This window comes from Vidua chalybeata, chromosome 4 (assembly GCF_026979565.1).
Source record: "Vidua chalybeata isolate OUT-0048 chromosome 4, bVidCha1 merged haplotype, whole genome shotgun sequence".
NCBI lineage: Eukaryota > Metazoa > Chordata > Aves > Passeriformes > Viduidae > Vidua > Vidua chalybeata.
Window position 1 is genome coordinate 26,105,740 of NC_071533.1, and position 21,119 is coordinate 26,126,858.

At 37.8% G+C, this 21,119-nt stretch overlaps 1 protein-coding gene across 1 annotated transcript in view; it reads right to left on the bottom strand.

Moving 5' to 3' along the window:
* The window catches only part of COL25A1 (collagen type XXV alpha 1 chain), a 294,445-nt gene that overhangs the window by 88,819 nt on the left and 184,507 nt on the right, over positions 1-21,119 (bottom strand). Inside the window, exons 6-7 of the mRNA XM_053941672.1 lie at positions 9,182-9,208; positions 8,994-9,020 (exon numbers count right to left, since the gene is read on the bottom strand). Of these exons, the coding sequence (XP_053797647.1) occupies positions 8,994-9,020; positions 9,182-9,208 (54 nt within the window). The remainder of the gene's footprint in view (positions 1-8,993; positions 9,021-9,181; positions 9,209-21,119) is intronic.

A 21,119-nucleotide genomic window follows, 5' to 3' on the forward strand; every position in this document is an offset into this window, starting at 1 on the left:
TCAGACACGTGCAATGCCAGTTTGGACCGGGATCATCTCCCCATGCGTAACACGTATCTTTGGAGAGAGCCAGAAACATGGGAACACTAAATGGAACCCAGCAAAGACTCTACAATAGGCCCATAGTTTTTGCATGTGTGGGAGGCTTTAGAAGGCATTGCACCCTCTGGCATCCATGAAAGATAATGCTGGCACATAGTGGGCTTCTAAAAAGGCATAAAAAGAGCAATCCTTCCCACAAAATGAGTTCTCTTCCTTTCCTGTCACTCTGCTATAAATATAGCCAAAAATATCCCCTGGATCTGTTTTATTTTTTTCCCTATCGAAAGCTGTTCTCAACGACGGATTCAAAGTTACTCAATTTTCTCTTTATTTGGTTTGATTCTTGAACTGCACATAGGAAGGGTTCTTGTCCTACACCCTGGGAGGCCCTAACAGAATACAAAACACTACAGTCATCAACAGCGACCACTGGTCTACTAAATTCCTCTGCTGACAGCTACTCAAGCTCACCCTGAAATGCTAGCCGGTTACAATTTCCAAATTAGCACAGTTGCTGCATGCCTCACTGCCATTTTTGCCCAAATGCCAAGCAAAACATGATGCCTGATGGAGGCCAACAGCCATGGGACAACATTACCCACCTGGAAGTGCAGGTAAAGCTTACTTGCCACATGCAATGGCTACTGAGAAAACCCAGGGATGCCGGAACATCGTAACATTCCCCCATCTGATTTTTTTTTTTTACTTGGATGAAATAGTTCTCCTGTTACATTCATCACAGCCTTGAAGGATGTAATGCCCACTAGCTGTCCCAGATTTTCCACAGTACTCTCAGCTTTGTCCATTGGTCCACACGAGGTCAATATTGTAAGGTCATCATAACCTTGTCAGAGGCAAGTATGATAACATTAAGCAGCGGTGTTACTGGTTTTACACTGTGCTGCATACACTCCAGTTGACCACTGCATTTGCTCAGTATAGTAAATGTCACAGTCCTCTCTAGGATTTTCCTTCTGACCTGCCAATAAACCCAAGCTGCACAAGCTTGCATGTTCCTGTGAAGACATGGTAAATGAGACAGGAATTACCACCTGCTGTTCTCTTGCACTTCCTAAGGTTACAGCCAGCTGCTGCTATTTCACATCAAATCACACAGGCTTCAGGCCAGAGTGATCCTGACACTCTTTATGGCTCCTCTGCCTCTCTCCAACACCACCTCCAGTTCTAATTAATCCCTGAGACTGAGTGCCAGTCCTGTGGCTAATTATTGTACCTGCCCTGGGGAATACAGTGTTGGGTATCACCCTGTAGAGTGCCATGGACTCACAGCAGGAGCTCTATTATATAATCCCTTTTATCATAACTGCTGCTTTCTCAGCAGCAAATCTGCTAACAAAAACAGTACACCACAACAAGACAAGAAGCCAGAAATTTCTCTTCACTTAGGTAAATGTTCAGCAAAGAGTTCTGATTTAAATACATTGTATAATGATCCAGACTTCGTAAAAAAAATAGTAAAAATGCATTGTTTAAGATCTAGCATAAACAGATGACTGTAAAAGCATTATTTCCTATAATGACCTCTGTGAAATCTACTTGACACTGCATTCAAACTGAACAAAACTGGATAAAGCCAACACTTCTCTACTTTTGTCCTATTATTAGATGAATTTTCAGTGAGTCAAAATGTATTTTCTACACAACTCAATTAGGTGTTCCGATCAGTGATCACACATCTGACCTCCATAAAATATCCTTCCTGAAGGCAAACCTGCTACTCTCACTGAAAGTGGTGGTAGACATCCAGCTAACTGCAAGATGGGCTGGCCCATAACCAAATTGGTCCTCAAAACAAAAATCTCTCACGGCTTTTGTTTATCTTCAATTTTTTTACCTGCTGCGGTTATGTGATGCAGGTAAGTGGTTCAAGCTTCTTCTCTGATGTTTATTGGGACTGGATTAATTTTTTAAAGAGTTGTTTTCAATCAAATTTGCCTAATTCAAATGTTCAGTCCTGCAGCACTTCTGCGTGACAGCTGTAGTTTGAGATACAACAACTACATGATGTATTTTCAGCCACAGCACAGGGCTGTAGAAAAAGGAACAGGATGTACGGAGACTTCCTTCCTCACCATTCCTCTGGCATTACTAAAAAGGGGCAAGATGCAAACCAACTGGTGGAGAGCAAAGACATGCACTGCCTAGCTCTTAAGACAGGAATGACAACATCCTCCTCTCGGGAGCAGGTATGTGGCACTTTCTCTGAGTGTCACAGCTGTTCTGCATTCCCCAAGGGAACCTCAGGAGCTGAACATCAAAGGCATAGCTTGGCCCTAGAGAGTCACTCACAGCCAAAAGGGCACTCCTGTGAACTCTGACTCTCAAGTCTGAGTGTCCCAATGCTTTAGAGAAAGTTGGCAGCCAGCATCATCTGAGTTCTTTCCTAACCTCTCCTAGTTACAGAGCACCAAGTTACCTTGCTCCAATTTGTTACCCTAGTTTTGCTTTAATGGAAAACAGGGGAGCCACAACAACAGGGGAGCCCAATGCCAGTGAAGTGCAGATAATTAATCCCAGGAATGGAGTAAGTAAACACCACTATTGCCTTCTGGCAGATAAGGAAACAAAGCCTTACGAATTAAATTAACTGCTCACCGACAAATTGGCATTAAACCAGATGTCCAGTGGTTTTCTCAATGATTCTGCTTCAGTGAAAGTTGTGTTAACAGAAGGAATCACTAATGCTTTTTTAATGTTCTTATTGTGGCCCACTAAGAGTGCAGTTTGAAACAGTAGCTAGACACAGCTTATAACTTGATCTATAATTTGATTTAAACAGGTCAATTAACAACAGAAGAAACAACCATGAGTGTAATCACACCGCTAAAGTATGAAGTTAAAGCAGCACTCTGTGTCTGCTACATGCTCGAAGCAACATACAATAAAACAGAAAATATGCTTTTAGACATAAGAATCATCAAGACCAGAAAAAATTCATAGTGTTAAATGGAATTTAAATTATGCAAAATTGTATTTAATTAACATAATATTTTCACTCTAATACTATACACTTTCACTTTGACAAGATGTGGAATGAGGATAAAAATTATCAGCATTAAATATTTGGGAACAAATCTTCCTGTAACGTAACTGATTTACCTACATTCATTACAGTTACCAATGTCAACCTGACCTCACTCCAAAAAACTGAATTTTGCTTTTGGGGAAGGCAAGAAATCAGATTAGTTTATATACTACTATTTGTTTTGTGAAGCAAATCTGTTCCTTTCTTTGAAAAAACAAAACAAAACAAAACAAAAAAAAAACCAAAAAAAAAAAAAAACAAAACCAAAACAAAACAAAAACAAAAAAAAAAACCCACCCCAAAACAAAACAAAAAAAAAAACCCACCAAAAAAAACCCAACAAATAAACCAAAACCAAAATCCCTCATATAGTACAAAATAGAATGGCTTTAAAGGGGACTGAAAAGTTAATGGTCATGGTTTAATCATCATGTAGTAACTAGTATTTTATAATTTATGATTGAGGTGGTGATTCTAAGGACATGAATACAGGTTTCCCATGCACTGTCATTCAGAGCAGGAAAAGGCTCAAAATACTTATTATATAGTTCCTAGAAATACATCAACTAATAGTAATGCACATATATTAAAAGAAGGCTTTTTAAAATTTTAATTTAAAAAAATCAGGTCAAAATTTACTGCTTGCACACCTTTAATTTCCTTTTAATATGGCATAGTTTATGAAAGTGTCTAGAATAGAACAAGTGAAGCAATACTTCAATTTTAAAAAAGAGCTTATGTTTATATATGGACATTTGTACATATACACATTTGTATTTAGTTATTTCAGTAAATAGACTGCTTCCAGGACTACTTTTGTCGATATTAGGTAATTTTGCAATAGTCTGTCAGCACAGAAGAGTAGAACTTGCAAAGCAATGACTTATCTTGATCAGGCAGCAAATAAGTAGAAAATATATTAAAAGTAAACAGGGGAAAGGATTAACTAGAAAAGAACATTATACCTCTATCTGAACCTAACTGCTTTAACAGGACTCAAGGAATGTTTTTAATCTTCAAGTCAATAAAGGTTAACAAAATAAAATAAACTTCTGAGTTCCTGTATTTTCTAGAACTTCATCTTTCCTGCTTAAGATATTTTAGAGGTATTATCAGTTCTGTGCCACCCCAACCAACAGGAAAATTTATTTAAACATACTAAAAGTAGAAAATTATTTTATGGAAACACTTAAGTATGGCTTCTGGGTGGTATCTCATTTCACCTAGACCAAAACCAATTTAAAACCAGCTTCTAGTTAATGATTTCTAGCCCTGATAAGCAAGAAATCTCTCATGTATCTGAGATAAAGGACAGAAGATATTTATTATGTCATTTACAGATGGCTGAGAAAAGACTAAGAATCATAGAGTCACTGAAGTTGGAAAATACCTTCAAGATCATCAAGTCCAACTTCCAACTGAACACCACCCTCATCCACTAGGCAGGTCACCTATTCATGAAAGGAGATCAGGTTGTCCAAGCAGGACCTACTTTTCCTGAATCCATGCTGGCTGGTCCTCATCCCCTGGATGTCCTGTACCTGCTGCCTGATCTTCAACATGATCTGTTCCATAACTTTTACTGGCACTGAGGTCAGGCTGACAAACCCATAGTTCTCCAGATCCTCTTTCTGACCATTCTTGTAGCTGGGTGTCACCTGGTCAACCTCCAGTCATCTGGCACTGCCACAGTTAGCCAGGACTGATGATAAATGATGGAGAGTGGCCTGGCCAGCTCTTCCACCAGCTCCCTCAGTACTTTCATGTGAACCCCATCTGGCCCCAGAGATGTGTGAGTTTCTAAGTGACACAGCAGATCTAACTACTTTCCTCCTGGATTGCAGGGGGTCTGTTCAGATCCCTATCCCTGTCTACCAGATCAGGGGGCTGGTTGCCCTTGGGACAACGAGTCTTTCTGCTGAAGACAGAGGCAAAAAAGGCATTAAGTACCTCAGCCTTTTCCTCATCCTTGATTACAAAGTTGCCCTCCACATCCAATTAAGACATTCCATACTACCTGTTCTGTTCCCAAACATTCACCTCTGAAGACCTATTTCCATTATCAAGATGCAGTCTCCACTCGGATGATATATCTCGTGAAATTCTACCATCATTAAATTTTCAAAGGCTTTTCTTTAACTGGACTAGAGCTAAACAACTGGAGCTAAGCAGCCTGATATCACCATCTATTCTAACAGTCCACAGGCTAAATTCCATCATTTTTAATTTTCTCATGGCTCAGTACAGTAAAGCAAATTTCCATGGACATTTCATGAAGCCATGCCCTCTGCAAAAAGAAGAGCATCCAAAAGATACACTAATATTACCATTTCTTAAACTGGTATCAAGGACATCTAGTTCTGCATTTGACCTAAATGTTTAGTCAACCAGACCTTTAGAGTAATTAAGAGATTTGAGATAAAAATACATAAAGAGATAAAAAAAGAATTTTTCCAAGTAATATCAGGACTCTCCATCACTACCTTATCGGTGGTCTCATGTGATTAAAAGCTGTATTAACTTGCTGCTCAAACTCACACTCAGGGTATGAATTTCTGTATCACTCACACTACTAGAATGTGTTTTAGTTCATATTTTCTACACAATATGGACATTGGTAGATCAAGTCACAGAGCATTATGAACTGGAACCCTTATGCCATCTCTGCACAATGAAGGAGACTGATCCACAAATTATATCTGAATACTTAAGAAAATTCCTCAGATTCTTAAAAAAAACCAAAAAAAAACCCCAAAAACCCACAAAACCCCAGTCACATTATTCTAAAAATATAAGTGCCTGACCTCTGGCTGGTATTTGTACGGCTGAATTCTTAGTGTTATGACTTTACTCAAGGTATTTTCAAGAAAACCTGAACTTCAAAGTGGTTCAGTATATATTCTACATGTCCAGTGACTGAACATTTTGAGATAAGTGATTACTATTTTTACAGTTTTGAAATTATTTCAGAAAGAATGATCCCTCAAAAATCTCAAGGTGAAAAATTTGTGTGGGACAGAAAACAATATCTTTGCCTCTTGCAAAATGTTTTCACAAATATCTTTCTATTTTCTTTTCAGCGAATTTTTGGAAGTTTAAGATCTCATCTTGACTTGGACAGTCTTTACATTTTATTTTGATTTCTTTTACAAAAATGCCTGGAGGAAAGATAGCAGCTTTTCTAAAGAAAAAGGGTAATTTTGAAATTTCAGTCGTAGCTTGGAACACTAACAGTTTTTGTTAAGTTAAACACTTGTTTCAAGCCAGTATGTAAAAATATAAACCCAAAGAAACTTCAGGCTCCTTACCTGTAAAAGATGAATTAGCACTAAAACATTCACTGCTCTTAGATATTATATCCAACCTGTCTGCAAACTTGTCAAATCCAAGTGTCAATGTCATGCCTCAGTTACTTTCAGGTACAATATTTCTTGAAAATAATATTGTATACCATTACCTCCAAGCTCATTTATTTTACACATGCAGTGATGGAAAACTATGTGCAAAGGTAACCAACCAGGACTAAATGGGTTTAGTTTCATTTGGTGCATGAGTCTCTTACACATAAAAATTCTATTAATTATATTGTAAATCCCCTGGCCCAGCAGGTTGAGCAGACTCACCCTGAAGACAGTTATCAGAAGAGATAACTGCTGTACCAAGAAATATAAAATGGTCAGAGGCTTCATGGTACTTATTACTTGTGAAAGATGGAGGGGAAAAAAGGAGAAGAGGCTGTATGTAGAACACATTCAGAATAGATTAAGGGAAAACCAACAACACTGGGCAAATTTCCCAAGTTTGACCCATATGTTTAAACAGGAGGTATGTTACTAAAACCTGCATTGACTAAAGAGTTGGTAAAGTTTCAGCCAGATGCTAGCCACCACCTCTTCCTCTCCACTGCTGACCTTATTGAATTCCTTTTCTGTAATGAGATACAGAATTCAGTCTCAAGTGCCAGCTGCTGCTTCAGATAAAACATTGTGATGTCCTTAAATATGAATTCCTCAGGTTGGATATTTTCTGCTTTTTATCTGCACTTGATTTACCAAAGCCACAAACAGTCATAACCATGATTTGTATGGCTCAGTAAGGATTCTACTGCCTTCCTGTATATGGAGTGTCTCTTGGCAAAGCAGGACTCAACAATCCCTGCACAGCAGAGGTCCCATTGCAGTAACACTGACCAAACCTGCATCTTCTCATTGGGCATTGCCAACACTTCCAGACCAGGGACTGAAAGCCACATATGCTTAACCACTTAATAGTTTACATCTACATCTCATCAGCATTTTGGCAAGATTTCTGCATCATCATTCCCTTGTGTTGATACCACTTCATTTGTTCTCCAGTGTTCAGACCTCTGGGGCTTTCCCTGGAAACTTCTCTGACAGTCATAATTCCAGATCCTTATCCTCAGCTATGTAATGCTCTTCACAACACTGTTCTTCCATATTTGTTATTGCATCCCTTCTCTGATACTGCCATCAAATTTGCTTTCCTGTTCTTTTGAATCTCAGGCCTGTGAATGTAAGAACATGCATTCTTCTGCATTTAAGGCTACTTAGTGCAAGCACTTGCACTCGAGCCTGTCTTATGCCACCTGAATGGAGCATCCTCTCCTAAGCCACAGGCACTGCACTGCTCTCCTCCCCTGCATCTCTCTCTCCTCACATTCCCTGCAAAGCTCTATAGCACAGAACACAGAACTAGACAAAATACACAGCCCAGTATGGCCTCTGAGAGACACTAAATTTGCTTAGAAGTTAAAAGGAAATTTTTACATTATTCAGAACCTTTAATTTGTATATTAGTTACCTATAAAAAAAGCACATTGCTCTCGTTGTTACTTTCTACTTTCTTTTTATTTATTTAAGTAGTTTTCCAATTCCAACTGAGTTCCAACTGAAATATTTAAAGCTGCTCACTCTCAGGCCGCTGTCTTTATGATGTGCAGCCCTAGCACCAAGAACAACAGGGCACCCTAGAAGTTAACAGAACATCAAAATCAGCTGTAAAAGCATGTTGTGACTTTAGATAATCTTATTGGCTGAAAAAAATGTAAAATCCAATTAAATCAAATTATATGAAACAAAACAGTAGAATGAAATAAAGCTGCAAATTCAAAACATTTAACATAGTTAACAGAAGAAAATAATCCATGGAACATACTGTTATGGGAAAAGTTATAAACATGTAACCAAAGAGAGTTACTATATCATCTGAACAGTGTAACCAAGCGTTTTCTAATGAAGCACAGATGTAAAGAAGAGTGAACTAGCACAGCCAATCCATTTGAACTTACACTCCTGTATTCCTCTATTTCTCTGTTAAAATAAACATGACATTTAGAAATTAAAAGAACCTTCTCATTTCCTAAGTTAAATCATGTTCTAACTGTCTGGATTTTAACTACAAGGTGATAATATTGTTATTATTAAAAATATTAAATACATATACGTCAGGGAAAAAGCTAATACATGCATACATTATATTTGTTTATAATTCACTAAGTATTAGCTACATTTTACATGAAATCCAGAAGTATATTTATTAGAAACTCACTGGTCCTCTGCATTGTGGAAGCCCATGCATGGCATGAACACATTGCTGGGGAAACTGAATGGTTTGGTTAGGAAAGGTAGCTTTATACAGCAGAGCAAAATCACTGTGGAACCTGCTTCCACCATAATGGAAACTGTACACTATGGAATCACTCAAATCTTCCCAGACACTTCCTGCTCACGTTCAGCATTACTGTCCTGCAGACACTTCAACATGCAGGGTAAATGCAGCTAATAAGCATAATTAGCTCAGACAGTGTATTTTAATTTAGTTTTGCACTAAAGACTAATTGCCTACTCAGCGAAGGGGAAGTGTAACATTTTTTTAAGATGCTTACCCGAGGGCCCTGATCACCTTGATCTCCCTGCAAAGTGGAAAGATGAGATGATAGGTTTAACACAGCATCTGTGTGCTACCCAGCTCTCTTACAAAATCTAGCATTTCACTGCATCAATACAGTCTCTTGAGTTCATGCTGGGAGGGCTTTCCAGTCACCTTGTAAGAATCACCTGAACATCAACTCACCTTCTCGCCTTTTGGACCAGGAGGGCCCTGAAAGAAACAAAGGCAAAGATTAATTACTGATGCTGATGAAGTCCTGGGATACAGCAAGAAACAGGTCTGAGTCAATCCGCAATTTCTTCCCAACAATATATTTCTTTATAATTTCTAACTCCGAATGCCAGTGCTATTCCAGAGATGGTTTCTTCACTGTACTAATAATAGGAACTGCACACTATTTCTTGAATAGTTTGCTAATGTGTGTTGAATCAGTCTACTTAGATAAGCAAAACTATGCCTGCAATGGCAAAATATCTACAGATTTCACTTATGGACAATAGTTTATCTCCTATCAGATAAAAAAAAAGTTTTCTTAGACTGTAAAAGTCCTTTGCAAGTGCACTTAATAAATTCAAATATATATAAATCTGTCATGTATTTTGGCACCCTCCTTGTATTAGATCGCCAAAGAAAAATGGATTTGAAATTCTAAAAGTAGGGTTTTCATTCCTTTCTTTGGCAATACTGATGTTTAGTCTCAAGCAGACTGTTTAGGCAAAATGAGCACTTTGTGTAACATGATTTTGCAGGAGTATTACTTTTTGTTACTTATCACCTCACAAACAGTACGGTGACAGGATCACAAATGGAAGTCCTTTCCTATTCCATTTTTATTGAGCACTTTCCAGAAAGCTAGCAGGTTTCTAAACCACTAGTTTTTCAGGTTAGTATCTTGTGAATAAAAATGCTATCAGTCTGCAAAAAACTGTCTGCTTACACAGTGCAGACTCTACCTCCAGCTTTCTGAAAGATATGCAGGTGTTTCATTACAAAGAAGGACCTGAGATACATATGAAAGCAGCTGTAAACAGAGAAGGAGCCATTCAAGCCAGCATGGCTCACTGTGATAACACAAAGAGAGTGTGTGGCAGTGTGTGTGTGTGTTTGTGAGGGTTTATGCAGAACAAGAAAAGATTGTCACTAACAACACTGGCAAAAATTCATGTGGCTCACATAAACGCAGTGGAATGGAGGTCAGTCTGCTGTGTATTAAAGATGTGATCAACCACAGGCAAGTCTTTGGGAATCACTGTTTTAGCCAATATTCTGCTCAGTTTTAAGGGCTTTTGATGCATGTCAGAGAAGAGCATCCGCTGCTGAATCAAAGGAATTAAAGCATATGCCTCTCCTTCCATGGCCATCTCTTCTGTCTGCTGCAGAGGACACAGGAACAAGTCTGCCTCTGAAGTCTCCTTCAGGAAGGACAGTGGTAACTGCCAGCTGAGTGGAAACTCTCTGCTCAATTAACTATGACCCCTGCCCACCTTGCATTGCCCTGCACACACTTGGCCTCTTTAAAAACAAATTACACAAAATAATTTAATTAATAGATACAATCTGGCTGCACCTTTAAGGTCTCTCCATATATATACATATATATATATATATATATATATATATATATATATATATATATATATATATATATATATATATTTCTAATGCTTTAAGCCCCACTGTCCTTTCCCAGTTCACATGTTTACATAAATACATACTGAAAACTAAGTGCAGCGCTGTCTTCTTTTAGCTACAGTCTCCACATATATGTACTGTTACATGACATTACAGTAGAGCAGGTCTGCTTTAAAGCTTACACATACATGCCACTGAGCTTGTGAATTTGTGAACTCATACCATCAGTAACACAGTAATTGCAAGATGGGAAGAACTAAAATCAGTCAATGCAGGCTGTTGCTGCCTTCTCCACAGTGAATGCGAAGCCCAAGCGAAGGGTTGTGCTCACGTGTTCTACCTCCTTGAATTATCAAGCCATTACTGGCTCTGAGTATCTCACTGGCTGCAAAGTGCAAATAGCATGGCCCCATCTGCTACAGTCAGAATGCTATTTCTCTAGCCTTAAGCATGAAATGATAGGTAACGTGACATGACTGAGACTGTAAACAGATGTTGTCTTGTGGGAGCTGTTGCTGCCTTCATTTAGATGCTCAGTGCCATTCTTACGCCCAAGAGTGGCCCTGCTTCTGATGGGTTCTGGCTCATAACTTTTCTGAAGCGTGCTTGCCACAGCTCTGCCTGTTGGTAGAAACTACAACAGGAGAGATCACATCAGCTGCCTGAACTAAGCTGGCTCACTGGAACAGAAACAAGTTAGAGCTCATATGAGGGGTTCAGCCACCAGATCTGCAGGACTACTGCACTGTCTCCCTGGTATGATTGCTGGCAATTATGTTCAGCCATCTCCAGTGCACAAGTGGCTCCTTCCTCTACCCTGCATACTTTCCTCTGCTAAGAGTTCTGTGAAAGTACAACCTATAGCCAAACATGCTTTTTAATAAGACTGAATCATATCTCTCTTTTTTCCCCTCCTTTTTCTATGAATTAAGCTGAATATGATCCCTGCACATCATAATCGGAATTTGTTTTGTTTTATATTGCTTGGTGTTTTCTCTCCCTGAGTGGCAAACACTGTCATCTCTAACAAGTCACCCTTCCAGCACACCAATTTTTCATAAAAGTCTTCATAAACATCTGAGTAATTTTATTGTACCAAGGGTGAAAAACAGCTTTTCAAAAGCCCACAAAAGCACTTCCGGTGTGAACATTCTCAAAAGTCTCTTCACTTGTACTTGCAATGCTTTTGCTTTCCACAAGAGTCTTCAAAAACAAGCAAAACAAATGCAAATAAAAATGGCTCTTTTGGATGCAAGTGAAGAGAACGTGTGGGGTTTCATTAAAATAAAAATTAATGGAATACTTTCATGGCTTGTTCACCCATCTCTGGCTTTGCCCCCACTGTTTCAATTGTCCTCTATTGTTTTTGCAACTTTAAACAGAAAATTCCTATCCTCAGCCTTTGACATCTTCTTTCCATTTGTGCTGAGAAATTCTCCCAATATTTTTACTGCAGAGTTTATTAGTGTGTGTACACTGAGTGGAGGCAGCGAGGAAGAAAAATCTGAGAGAAAGTTGGGTTTGTGGAGGTGGGGTGCGATTAGGAGACAGAGTTGTTTAAAGGAGGGCAAGGTTTCTTCTGTTTAAGGGTACAGACACAAAGCACAGAGTGAGTAAAATAACACTAGTTGTGTAGGCCACAGCATGGACTTGCTGCTTTTTCTCCCAGGGAGACTTCTGTGCTTTCGTTTATGAGATGGCAGAGATCAAGCCGCGAGCTGCCGAACAAATGTGAAAGCATTTTGTGTAAGTTATATGAAACGTCTGAGGTCAGAGCATTTCTGAAATAACTTCACAGTGTTTTCACTGGAAACAGAGGCTCTTTTCTCAAAGTGTAATTATCTACTCCAGACTACTATACATTTCCAAGGAGAGTTTATAGCCTGTTTCACATAAGCAAGGCCTTGTAAATCGCAAACACATGCAAAATCTGCATTCATAATTAGGCAAAAAATACTACTGTTTTTAAAACAAGGTCTCCTAAAGCAGACTGAAAGGCCTCCAGGCACCTGCCAGCTAAGAACAGAACTGAAATCAGGGTCAAATCCAAAACCCACCTATATTCAGGATTACTGACAGGTGCCCTCCCCCCCCCTTTTTTTTGCTATCAAAATCCCATTTCCATAATCTGATGAAATTTTACATTATTATAATAAATATGTGTACAAGAATAGAAAGGCAAGAGAATGCAATACTAGAAAACAGAAGACTGATCCTTGCAGTCTTCATCAGGCAACTTTCCCTTAGAATTAACCGAGTGTGATCAGCATGATTTTTTTCTCACAGCTGAAATTTTGTAATTCATTCCCTGAAGAATGCTAATTTTATATTCCACCCTTGAGGCTATTGCCACCTATATAGTTTTGCAAAAGTTACATCCAGAGACCTCTTAAAAAGCCAGTAGTTGACTTATATTGGTTTTACAAACATTCATAATTATCAAAATTCTCTTACAGATATATTCTCTCCCCATACCTATTGCTACAGATCTGCCTTTAGCCATAATACAGGAAGTTCTGCTTAAAACTCACCCAAAAGGCTCCAAGCATTGATGGGATAGCAGAACTAAAAACAGTAAGAGATTCTTAGCACAGAGTACAAAGGAATGTTGAAGGTTCTGTAAAAAGCTCCAGAGTCAGTACAGAGGAGTGCAGATTTTTCCTGACTGTTAGACAGCCCATATGATGCCTCTGTAAAAAGGACCAGCCAGTCCCCAGCACAAGTTGGTGACAACCAACCAACAAAATAACCAATAGAATCAGCTGGACTGTGACAGTCCCAGGTCCCATTGGCATCATCCACCCTCACAAGCTCCTAAGGAACATGACACGTCAAACTTGACAGCTCCCATCAGACAGAGTTACCACAGAAGACACAGATGATAATAACCTTTCAGACACAGTCACTGCTTTCCTACATTCCCACCACAACAGCCAGAGGCTAAGCAAGCTGGCAGCCGGAGGACTGAATGCAGTTTGCAAGGTTCAGCCTTCATTTTCATTTGGGATCAAGGGGCACACAGTGCAGTCATCCTTTCCAGCACCCACAGTGTGACTGGCAGCCTAAGGCAACAGCAGCCTTGTGGAAACGAACAGAAATGTGAACCAGCTATTCCAGTGTCACCCAGACAAATCCAAAAAGGGAACCAATTTCCCAGCTTAGTTTAACCATGTTTTCACAACTAAACAGCATGCCATACATTGCCTGAGTCAATTCAATATTGCAGATTACTTTAAGGGTAAAAGGTGGCTTTAGCATGTAACAACAAAATAATCAGATACAAAAGCTGAATTTTCTTTCTTTGAAACTTGACTCGTGACTTCAATAAATTACAAGAATCTGACTGGAACAACAGTCCCCAGCCTATCCTGTAATTGCTGCAAAATATTAGGATGATATGTTGAATCACAGGATGTTACATCATGTAAACACCACTGTGTTTCTTAACTATTTCAAAGTTCCTACACTCATTTCAGCCTTGTGTCCACTATGCAAACCCTGAACTACTGAAGCAATGTGGTTTTGGCATCTGCTGAGCTTGGCCATGTTTTCAGCCAGTGTTTACATATGCTAGTTTACAATGCCAACATTTTACCTTGCAACAATTTTACAAGTACTCAGAAGAATTTTCAGTGAATCTGAACGGTTTCTACTGCTGCAGTGCCTTCCTTTTTACATGTTTTAGTCTCCTCCTGTAACATGACTGACTTATGGTGAAAACCTCAACCAACCCCTCTCAAAAGACTCTTAATAATATCTCATTTTCTTCCTATATTCTGAAGTTTTTGTTAAAAATCCTAAGGCAGAGAAAAAGAAACCTGAATTTTTGACACAATAAGGGTGACTGCCTTAAACAACATTATGTAAATGATTTAAGCTGAGAAACATAAAACTGATTTATATAGCAATCTAGATAAACAGCTCTGTTAACATTCACAACAAGCAAATTATAAATGACTCCTGCTGTAAATTCAGACAACTGTATTCAAAAGTCAGTGATTTATACAGCAATATATAAATCAGACAAGTTTATAAACTACAGGCAGGAGAACACAGCCTACCCAAAATGTGTCAAGAAACCATTTAGACATTCATTTAGACATTCATATCTCATGCAGTGATCTAGCTGAGGTTGGGATGGGGTGTTTATTTTGAAACTTATAATGCTGCTCACAAAAACCACCTGCTCACATTAGAAGCTGCAGAACTAATCCAGTACCTAGGAAAAAGCACAAGGCCCAGTGTCCCAAGCAAGAACCTGCTAAAGGGGATCTCCTCTTCCTTTCTCTGACATTCTTTCTTTCATTAATCAGTAAGGCTCTTGTCATCTCCTCCTCCCCTTTCCCTTCCCTCTACAGACAATATAATGTTTTTATTTGAAAGCTTACAAAACAACACAAACAGCCCTACAAAGATTCTATGGTACACAGGGTATGTGACCATGCACCCATTGCCTGAGCATGAAAAAATAAGGATCAGCTTTACTATTTCCACAAATTAATTTAAGTAAACATTATGATTGAAATGTGCTGTTTCTTGTGAGTCAAGTAGCTGCTGTATGTGACAGTAAGACCAATTATACAGCGGCAGAAAAAACTGGCACATTCTTAAAGAAAAGAAAATGGCTTCTGGTAGAGTCAAAAGCCTTCTGACTTTCACTTAATGCTCAATGCACTGTAATACATGAACCTTAGCCCTCACTACCTTGTCCACAATGCACCTTCCTGTTCTCCTACTAAATTCACTGATGATGTTAGAGGATTTGATGCAATACAGTAAAAAATAAAAAAACAAACAAACAAAAAACCCCAAACAACAAAGAAATAAACAACAATGAAAAAAAACACACCACAAAGGAAATGCCATTCTTGTAAACTGGTAAAACAGGACATAAAAGTACAGATGAGAAAACTTAATATTGCTGTATCTATCATGTTATTAAAAAAACAACCAGAGTTTCTGATTTCAATAACATGAAGGAAGGAAGATAGTGAGGAAGATACAAAAACTATCTTTATTACTTCAAAACCACAGAAACACAAAGATTTTTGGCTGGCACTCAGAACTGCAGAAAGACATAATAAAAGACAACTGATGTGGGCCCTACAGAATCAAAATTCAGAAAGCAGACTGAACAGGAAGCTTTTTTTACTATTATAACTACTATTATATTTGCTATTTGCACTGCAGTCTCGGGATTTTTTGGAGTTCAATCGATGATTTTTAACAATATTTTTAATTGCAACATAGCATCAGCCTCCATGTTCAATATTTGGTTTATAAAACATTTAAAATATGAGACATTTTTGATACAAACTGGTTGAGGCTTCCTACTCTTCCACCCATCCTCCAGCAGATCCCTGTCTCATTAGATATCCACCTGAGACTTGAAAAAGCATCACATGCTACCTTAGAATCAGCAAACAGTTTGGGTTGGAAAGGTTTAAAGATCATTTAGTCTATCCCCCCTTCAATGAGCAGGAGCTACTTCAACTTGACCATTAAGTAAATACTTTTTATACTTCCTTTGGTAGATTTTTATCAATAGGTCAGTTCTCTCATTTATTCCTAAAAGTTTAGTAAGAAGAAAGCTCTTCACTGGGAGTTAACAACTTCTTTTATTTCCAGAAACAATAGTTCATATTCCGACGTTTCAGCTATTTTTAACCTAAAAGTTGAATGGTGGCTTTTGTAATTCAAACACCTCTGGTGTTTCGCTGATTTTTTACTAGCCTGGTAGATAATTCAGGTGAAATGATAGTGCCCTTTCTCATTTAATCTTTTTCTTTTTTTTACTTAAAAGAACCTTTTCGATGAGGATGGCAGGCTGAACTTCAGATATTTTGAAGGAAACAGACAAAGGATGAAAGCAAGGGAAGGGAGGAGTTTCAGAGTAATGGAGATTCACCACTGCCACTCACTACCTGCAGGGGAAGTACCTATGGTCATCTAAATACATCTTCCAAGCTCCCTAGACTTTTGGATATTTCAACTTTGCTGTCTGCACTACTACTCTGTGATGAAATAGCACCCAAGTATCTACCAGGCATATCCTCCTTTGACCAGCATTTGAGTCTAGGAGATTTATGTACTTCATTTACAGATGCTGCACACGTTCCAGCTCTACAAAAAAAAAAAAAGTAGCAACTACACAGAAACAGATGATTGAAATTCCAGAAAAAAACTCTCTGTTCATCTACATGAAATAAGGGCTGCTTTCAAAACCAGATGCATTTTTGAAGAATTTTGACCTGTACCTGTTATCATATCAAGGAAAATTTATAAAGTAATAAAAGCTGAACTTGTGTAAACAAGCAAATCTGTACAGCTCACATCTGAACAAGGTTGTGCAGACAACATGCATTTGCAGTATTTTTAACACTAAACCTATTTTCAGCAAGATGATTTTAACACAGACTTTGAAATAGGGAAGGCCAATTCCATTCTTCCATTTACTGTGGTGACTCCACACCGGTTTCAGTAGCAATGCTTTGAGTTTCACTCAGTATTTCAGAGGCAAGGCATACTGTCTATACACTGCTTTATCCTTTCCAAATTTTGCATTTTCTCATTCAGGGTAGTAGAATGTCAAAGAAAGATTTAGATATTCCTTTAGTGTTGTCTGCAAATGCTACTATAAAATGCTACTGTGAAAGATGTGTGTTAGATTATCTAAATCATGAATGGTTGAAAGAAAATGGCTGTAAAATAGTAGTATAAAGCCACAGCCATGTAAAAAATAGCAGCAGGTAGAAAGGCTTCTGAGACATCCACAGATTAAGAGCAATGGAATTATTTCAGAAACTAGGTAACTTTTTAAACTTCAGGCTATGCTAATGCTTGGGAAGAATCTATTTCAGCAAAGCATGATCTATTCCTCCAAGAATCTTACTCATCTTTCTCTCCTATGACCCTTGGCAAGTTCTGCAGTCCCTTAAATTTTTCCTGTGCATGGGCTCCATTGGTACTCAAAAAAGCCTTTTCAGAAGAACTGTCTAACAAATGCAATGATAAAAGCTACACTGCACAAACCCAGCTGAAGTGACCTGCAAGTATTAGGTTACTGCAAATGTTTCTGAACTATTCCAGGTACAAGGCATTGCTAAAACAGGCAAAGCTTGACACTCTAAGTCGTAACTCTAGTCTTGATGGGGATGTGTCAACCCTTAGATTAATTTATTTAACATCAAATAGTCTACAAAAAGAAAAGCACAAAAAAAGCGCATGTAAAATAATATTTACGTTACAATAAGACAAACAAATGTCAGTACAAGAACTACATCTTTCCTTTATCATCACCAATTGCCGTATCTGCAAAGGGGAAAACTACAATGATGTATTTCATAGAGCTATTTTGAGAACTGTTCAGATTTGTGAAGTTTGAGATGGAACACCAGATAAATGCAGATGAATTTTTAGATCAACTACAAACATACACATACTTTTATATGCAGACATTTGTAAAAGTGAGATGACTGAATATATTCTTGTAACCTATAAGGCTGGAAACATCTTTATACAGGAAGCAATTTAAGACAGCATAAAGTTTATTAAAAACAAAACTGTTTTCTCCTGAAGACTAAGAGTATGGACTACAAAATTCAGAACATCTTCAGGGGAAATTAAACACATATGTACATTTATACTTAAATGGATATTGACTCTTTTTGGCAAATGATCACTAGCAGACATACTGGGCAATATAGCTGGATTGTATTTCTGAACATACGTGATTCTCTTACATGTTTTTCAGCAGCTCACAGCTCTTGAATATTACTGATGGATCTCAATAAAAAACTGTATTAGGAAATCCTACAGTATCGTAGGGACAGACAAAGCATTTTTGAAACTGGCAATCTGGATTAAAGCCCACAAACAGAATGGATACTTCCATGCCGTGTTCAAGAGTAATAGTACTGGCAGTGCACAAAATCCTCCAATGAAAGTAACTGCTGCATTTTCTGCCTTTTTCTTCCTTCTTGAAACTTGACCCATACTTACAGGAAAGTGTAACATATCAGCACAGCTCTTCATGCCATTCAATATAAAAAAAACTTAAAGCATTTCTACTAACCCATCAATTTGCTTGAAGTAAAATTACAGTTCACAGGAGTGTCACTTTATAAAGGGAAATATAAATTTTGAAGGTTTCCTCTACCAGCCTGAGATCCAAATCTCCTAACTCTGCTCAAGTGTACAGGACTTTCAAGCATCTAGCACAAAACATCATCAGCCTCTGAAATGATAATAGCTTTCAAAGGAACTCTGGTATTTTTAAAACCTTGTGAAAGACTAATGTCTTAGACATCACAGCATTATCTTCGAGTCACAATAAACTTGATGAAATACACATTTTTATAACTCTTAATTTTTTTTTTATTAAAGCTAGTGAAACTACTGGGATCTGCAAGAAATTGAACTGGATTTCAAAGCTAAAATACAGCATGAAGATCACTAAACACAATAAGCCAGCATGAGTTTAATATCAAATTAAAAACATGTGGAGCAGGATAGTAAAATACTTTATAACCTGAACACAATTCAATACATTGCTTTGACATAATCCCTAACAGAACACAGAACACACTAGTGTATTTCTGCCACATGTAGAATAAGAGCAAGAAAATACGAAGGTCATTTGATAAAGAAATGATGTAGGGATACAAGAAATATTTGAGAGTCCTTAATTATATTTTGACAAACCTTTGTAATGCCATAATGGAACCACAAGACTAAGTTTGCAATTGCTATTTTGTACTCATATGTACTCCGTTAAGCTAAGCAATGGTTTACCAAATTAAGGCTTGCAAGTAATTTTTGCTTCACAATTTCTCACTTGCTCTTAGAAGATCTACTATGCCCTGGTGACAGCTGGAACTTCTAGATGAATAGATGGAATGCTAATGTGTGATTCCCCATTAAATTTATACTGCCATACGTAACCAGTGAATCAGATCTTCATGTTTATTTTATGACAATAAACCCAATTCTTTTAAAAAATTAAAGACACCATCATGAAGAAAAGTTCGTAACATCCTATAAATAGAAAGCTCTCATGCATATTTTCTTTTAGAGTTATAAATATTAGTTTTATGTATTGTCTAATTTTAGGGTTTATTTTTTCAGACTAACAGTATCATAAACTGTTGCTATGTGAACTGTGAAATGAGGAGATCAACTTCTAAAAGTTTTGTGTCAAACTCTTTTCAAAGCCCATCTTCCAAGCTTTCTTTATCTATTGCATACAGCTACTCCCAGAGGAGATCTACAAATTCAGTAGAAGAAGCCACCTTCATAGGAGCAGAATTTATTTTACAAGCACATCCAGAACTGGTAATTATGTTGCATGAGGAGCCCTTTTCACAGAATTCTGTAAAATGGATATTCTTATTTTTCTGTTTGTAGAAAATCAAAACCTAGACTGAATTGGTAATTGTAAAATTAACAGAATTCAAGTCTGATACTTTCTGAATCAAGCAAGGAAATAAGAAATAAATTATCAGTAAGAGCCTGAGACAAGAGATGCTGGACTTCAGGCTCTTCAAAATGCAGTTTATTGTATCCAAGATGTTACAACAGTGCAGGGTTGTGGGTGACAGAGCCTGTGCCTACAGCTGTCAGCTCCACCTGTAGACAAGCCTGAAGACCCCTTAATTTTGGTTACAATGCATTATATTTTTGTCTTTGCTGTGCATCTTAATACATAATCAACCAATCAATACCTTTACTATTACCTACAGCCTATCATAACTACTATCACTACCATATTATGGTCAATACTACCCAATCACATGAGTTAGCATGTTACAGTTTAAGCTTGAAGTTGTTTTTCAGTTTTCTTGCAGTGGAAAATTCTTAGACCTTTTTTCTATTTGCCATATCAGCATGTTTGTCTGCTTTTCCTAAGACCTAATTTTGCTTGATAAAAGCATCTTTTTGTTTGTGGTCAACATATCCTTTGCTCTAAGTCATAAAACCTCCTTCTAACTCAACCTTTGCTTCCTTAATTGTCCAGTAATGACTGGCTCAGCAATTGTCAATTTACACATCTATTATTCTTCTATACAAAAACTTGCTTCCATCTCTATTTTGTTCTAAGATTCTACATTAAGAGATCTTTCTGACAAGCATACATATCTGTTAAAATTTCTTGTCAAACTTTCATCCTTCCCAACAATTATCTGTTCCAGGAAATGCTGTGGAACCTCTGAACATCTTGCCATTTCAGCACCAGATAGTTACTGAAATTGTAACTCAAAAGCTTGCCTAACAGAGTAAGTAAAAGAACACAGTAGCACAGTTGGGGTAGGAGTCTGGCCTCCTCCTGGTGTCTGACAGAGCCTGATGAGCAGAGCTCTAAAAAGTCTAATTATCCCAAACTAAGTTCACTTAGCAGGGTACTGCAGGGAAGTCATCAATCTGCCATTAGAGGCTCCTTTGCAATTCCTGACAAAAGGGTGGGAAAAGACAAGTGAAAAAAAATATGTTG